This window comes from Mus caroli, chromosome 11 (genome assembly GCF_900094665.2).
Source record: "Mus caroli chromosome 11, CAROLI_EIJ_v1.1, whole genome shotgun sequence".
Lineage (NCBI taxonomy): Eukaryota > Metazoa > Chordata > Mammalia > Rodentia > Muridae > Mus > Mus caroli.
In genome coordinates, this window is record NC_034580.1 from 68,936,248 (window position 1) to 68,942,260 (window position 6,013).

Sequence of the window (6,013 nt, forward strand, 5' to 3'; positions counted from 1 at the left end):
AAACTTGCTCATGCAACCAAGGCAGATGACTCCACCTAAAGCATGTACAACCAAAGCAGTATTGTGCTTAAGTACTTTAGAAATCTTCCAAATGCACCTTTAACATTCCATAAAATATGTTCTGGGCATGAAAGATACCTGTCAACCCCCAATGGACTCAATCACTACACATCCACCTATGCCATTACTATCTTCCCCTAAATGGAGCCAGATGTCATCAGGAGTGGATCACTCACAGTTGCAGGATTCCTAATTGTTCCAGAATGTTTCTAGCTAATTAATGTGTCTTTAGTGAGTTATTCCAGGGTCCAGACCCCAGAGAATAAATTCCCTCAGGCCCAGAGCTGAGTATTGTAGAAGACATAAGCAGGTATAATGCACTGATTATGAACATAGAGGAATCACCTCATAGATCTGCAACTAATATGAGAACAAGGCCTCAGGCTGGCATCTCAGAGTTGACTGAATACATCTTAGGTGAGTTCGGAAGGATGCTTTTGTTTTCCCAGATTGTATGATAGTCTTCAGCATGCAGTTTTAGATTTGATATTTCCCTGTTTGATACCTCTCTGTCTTTCAAGTTTTCCTACCTTCTACAAGCATGTTAACTACTGTTTTCCAGATATATTTTGATGATGATATTCAGTTATATCACTACATATAATATTCTTAACAATTGCTATCACTTCAGTATAACAGCTCTCTAGTCCACACAGGTTTTATGCACTACTTCTTAATTATTATTTATTTTAATGTTATCTGAAGAAATTTCAAAATAAATGGATTGATTTCATATCATTCAATTCTTCTGAAGAAACTAATGACCTGTAAATTTCATATTAGAAATGGAACTTCAATTTTTCTAAAGAAACTTATCTGTTACCATCCGGGGATCCATCCCATAATCAGCCACCAAACACAGACACTATTTCACATGCCAGCAAGATTTTTCTGAAAGGACTCCTGTAAGGATAAGTCAGTACCTGGCAAATACAGAAGCAGATGGTCACAGTCACCTATTGGGTGGAATATAAGGCCCCCAATGGAGGAGCTAGAGAAAGTACCCAGGAGCTGAAGGGGTCTGCAACCCTATAGGTGGAACACAATATGAACTAACCAGTATCCCCAGAGCTCGTGTCTCTAACTGCATATGTAGCAGAAGATGGCCTAGTCAGCCATCATTGGGAAGAGAGGCCCCTTGGTCTTGCAAACTTTATATGCCCCAGTACAGGGGAATGCTAGGGCCAAGAAGGGGGAGTAGGTGGATAGGGGAGCAGGGTGGGGAGGGTAAAGGGGGCTTTCAGGATAGCATTTGAAATGTAAATGAAGAAAATATCTAATAAAAAATTGGAAAAAATTTAAAAAGAACAAAGAAAACAGAAAAAAACAGCAATGCCCTGTCTTTGGGTGTGAATTAAAAATGTAATATTTTAATCAAAGAGTAACATCAACATTTTAGTAAATATACTGGTGAGTTTTCACTCACATTAAATTTTCAGACATCATCTTAGATGATTCTCAGGTTACTGTAGCCAGGGAACATGGATTCCTATGTCTCTGGGAAACATGAAGCGGTTTACTTCATGCAGCATTTGCACATCAACTTTCTCATCTATGATTCCTAGTCACACTCAACACCAGAAATGCTATCTTTTCAGTTACAACAGAAGCAAACTTCTGACATATTCTGAGTTTTCAGTACATATTTTCTTTTCCTTGTTACCCTTAATGTTGGCAGTTAACTGTGAAATATAAAATTTGTTAACTAAGATAAATTAGGCATTTTAAGAGAGAGACATAAGCAGAGAGTCTTTCTGCAAATCTTTATGGGTTTTTTTTGTCAGTTTCAATATATAATGGGTTTTATTGAAGTTGGAATATTTCAGAAATCCAAAGCAGACATATCCACACATAAGTGTGCATGAATGTGAAATTGATTGTAAGAGAGAGAAAGTGTAGCTAAGGTCGCTGGATTAGGAATTGAACAATCTGAAAACTGTATGTGGACTGATATCCAGGGAAGACCTGGAAATTGTGGTCTTGCAACTAAAAGCACTCAAACACTTAGCCAGAGTGTTTTCTTCCTTGGGAGATTGCAGATTTTTCATCAGATTTTTCATCAATGTCTTCAGTTGTATGTAAAAGGCCATCACATTATGCCCGGTAATTTGACTCACTCAAACTGCACTGTGGTAAATATAAATGAAATTGCACAATGTGTACAATACTAATAGAATGAACAAGCAGAGTTGACATATGATATTAATGAGAACTTGGGACATGCATATTAGAGAAGGAGGTCACACAAGACTAGCATAGAAATATTTCCACACTTACTGAAATTGCCACCATATTTTTTCTTAGCATAGTGATATCAATGACATCACATGAAATGGAGTATAATGATGTGCAGAGTATCATTTGATTTGGAAACAAGAGTATGTCTCAAAAATAAAATTCTATGATATTGTCCCTGTGTGTAAATTACAACAGAAAGTCAAAACTAGGGGTGATGGACTAACCCAAGAAATTCTTGTCAGGGAAGACTTAACAGTGGTAGAGATTCTACTTTCACACATCACTGCTGTCTTTGAAAAAACATATCCTACTGCACAGTGGAGCTAATATTAATGATGTATTGGGTAAATGCAGTCAAAAAGCAGGATTTCCCTGTTGCAGGTCAAAGGCAGACATGCCTTTCCAGAATGGAATTTACAATCTGTTGGAGTCAGTTATAAGAAGTTGACTGAAGCATTGAGTGCTGTAGGGTGAGTACCAGACACAGTGGGGGAAAGCTAGTAGTTTTCACCTACTCTAGACAGATTTGGGAGACTTATCTTAGAAAGCCAGAGATACTGAAGTGTAAATGGCAATCCCAGAGATTGGCAGCAATGAGAAGAAATTGTCAGGCAGACGGAATATTGTTTGTGAAAGGCAGAACACTGTAAAATATACCCTAAAGACCAACATAGCTGTAGATTATAATACAGACTATTTGTATGAGCAAATATGGTTGTGGAGGAAGCAAACCTTAGGGACATCAATGTGAAGTGTGTCCCAGAAAGAAATTTTTATTTTATCATCCAAGCACTGAGAATCCAACAAACAATCAATTAGAAAAGAAGGATGATTTGATTTTTCACTCTATATGTAAAGAGCAAAAAAAGCTCTTTTAGAAATGTATGGGGGTTCAGAATCACAGGGAGAATTGAGACATGGATTCAATAGTTCAAGTGGTGTAATTGTTTTTCTATGTTAGTAATAATTAGGATAAATAATGTGTACTTCATATCAATAGCATTTAATAATGGAGTATAAATAGTGAAAGAAATGAATGAATGAAATAAAACTGTCAGATTTCAGCTTTGATCACAGATTCCTTTTAATGATATGTTATAGGGAAGAAGGATGGGATAGAGTAGGAAGAGGATGAATGTGGGGATTTTGTTTGGAATCTGCTCTGTTTACAAGGTCTGTAGCACAGTCTAGGGAATATTCATTCATCCTTAGAAAACAGAGTTCTGAGGATAAGACAGAAAGAAATCCAACCTGAGTCTTAAGTTGTAAGGTAAACTATTCAACTATATGAAGTTCTCATTGCTGAAGATTTATAATTATAAAATAAGACCATCTTCATTGAGACCTAAGGAAAATTAAAATGCAAAAAACTGACAGAGGTGAACCAAATCATAATCACTGAGGCCACATAACCAATTCAGAAATAAGAGAAAAGTCAATGCATTTTGAATCTCAGGTAAGAGTAGAATTTAAAGGATGAAATATTGAAACACATATAAGAAAACAGAATTTATTGTTATAGAAATTCAAGCTTTTCATAACAGAGATAATGTGATGCATATGAGATTATTGTAAAGCCCTTGTCTTACGTATATGTTCATTTTATTATATATTTACAGGTAGATTATTACACTTACAGATATTTCAGGAAGATAGATCATGCCTGGAAAGAACCAAACTGTCATCTCCCAGTTCATCCTCCTGGGCCTGCCCATACCCCCAGAGCACCAGCACCTGTTCTATGCCCTGTTCCTGGCCATGTACCTCACCACTGTCCTAGGGAACCTCGTCATCATTGTCCTCATTCATCTGGACTCCCATCTCCACACACCCATGTACTTGTTTCTCAGCAACTTGTCCTTCACTGACCTCTGCTTTTCTACTGTCACAATGCCCAATTTCCTGCAAAACATGCAGAGCCAAGTATCATCCATTCCCTATGCAGGATGCCTCGCACAATTGTACTTCTTTTTGTTTTTTGGTGATGTTGAGAGTTTACTCCTTGTTGTCATGGCCTATGACCGTTATGTGGCCATCTGCTTCCCTCTTCATTATACCAGAATCATGAGTCCAAACCTCTGTGTGAGTATGGTGCTGCTGTCCTGGGCACTGACAACATTATATGCCATGTTGCACACTTTGCTCTTAACTAGATTGTCTTTCTGTAAAAACAATGTAATCCCCCATTTTTTCTGTGACCTGTCTGCTCTCCTGAAGCTGGCCTGCTCTGATATTCACATTAATGAGTTAATGATAATGATAATTGGAGCACTTGTTGTTATACTTCCATTTCTACTTATCATAGTGTCTTATGCGCATATTGTCTCCTCCATTCTCAAAGTCCCTTCAACTGGAGGAATACACAAGGTCTTCTCAACTTGTGGTTCTCATCTGTCTGTGGTGTCACTGTTCTATGGGACAGTCATTGGTCTGTACTTATGTCCATCAGCTAATGACTCTACTCTGAAGGATACTGTCATGTCTATGATGTACACTGTGGTGACTCCCATGCTGAACCCCTTCATCTACAGCCTTAGGAACAGAGACATGAAGGAGGCTCTAAAACGAGTGCTTCAAAAGAAAACTCTCTTCTAACTATGGTAACTACATTTCAGATGTTGTTATAAAGTAATCAAGTAGTTAAAACAAAACAAACAAACAAACAAAAACTAGACTCTCAAGAGCTGATGAAGTTGCTGTTCCTCCTGCTGCTGCTGGTGCCAATGCTGGTGGGGCAGTTGTTGTTGCTTCTGGTGGTGATGCTGCTGCTACTGCTCCTTTTACTGCTGTTGCTACTTGCTGCTTCTTGCTGGCTGGTTGCTGGTTGCTGATAGAACATATCCTAAAACAAATATCAAAGTTGTTCCAGGGAACTTGATGTCCCTAATCAGCAGGAAGTAGTCTATCAAAATCAATGCCCTCTTTTCCCTCTAACCTTCTTTCTCTACCTAGTGTTATAAGGTTATAAGTGAAAAGGACAGAGATGCAATGTATAAATAGGAATGTGTCCTCAGATCTTATCATTGTGTTAAGAATATTTTTGAGGCTGTAGCATCATTTTTTAAATATGCTTCATGACCTCTACTACTCCCCCTTTAATGTTAATAAATATTCTGTTACATTGTACCTTAGGATTATATAATTTTCTTTTTTTACCTTATAGAGGCTAAAGATGATATATTCCTTCAAGTATCAGAAGACACTCTTAACTTTATAACTATATTGAGACTGTTAAAGATATTGGACCATTAAAGTCGGATTAAATGCACTGTGCTTTATGATATGGCTATAAGACTATGGTGGTAGAGGAATTGAATGTAGTCACTTTAATATAACTGTCCTCTGAAGACTCAGGGTTGAAAACTTTGTACCCAGCTGTTTGCAGGGTTTCATAAAAGCAGTCTTGCCAGAGGAAGTATCACTGGTGTCAAGCTTGGAGAGTTTAAAGCCTTATCTGCTTTCTAGTTACTTACTCTGATTTCTGCTTCTTGTTAAAGACAAGAGATCATTACAGAAAACCAAAATCAATGAAAATGCCAAGAACAAGTGATCCTGGGTTGCCCAGTCCCAACTCATAGATACATCTACAACACAGCTGCGGTACCTAATGCTCTAGGATAATTGCAAAAGAAAAAATAGAAAAATTGTATGATCCAAAGGAACAGAAAATGAGATTATGTCTGTTAGAAATGTCAGAGAAGCTACTTCTATAGAG

At 37.5% G+C, this 6,013-nt stretch overlaps 1 protein-coding gene across 1 annotated transcript; it reads left to right on the forward strand.

Annotated features, from left to right (window-relative positions):
- The first annotated feature begins 3,957 nt into the window (after positions 1-3,957).
- On the forward strand, positions 3,958-4,924 carry LOC110304663 (olfactory receptor 1468-like). The gene has a single exon (XM_021176122.1). The coding sequence runs from the start codon at positions 3,958-3,960 to the stop codon at positions 4,891-4,893; it is 936 nt and encodes a 311-aa protein (XP_021031781.1). The 3' UTR covers positions 4,894-4,924.
- The last annotated feature ends 1,089 nt before the right edge of the window (positions 4,925-6,013 follow it).

What these genes read in the sequence shown, in the direction of transcription:
- LOC110304663 (XM_021176122.1), top strand. Translation starts at nt 3,958, where the DNA reads ATGCCTGGAAAGAACCAAACTGTCATCTCCCAGTTCATCCTCCTGGGC.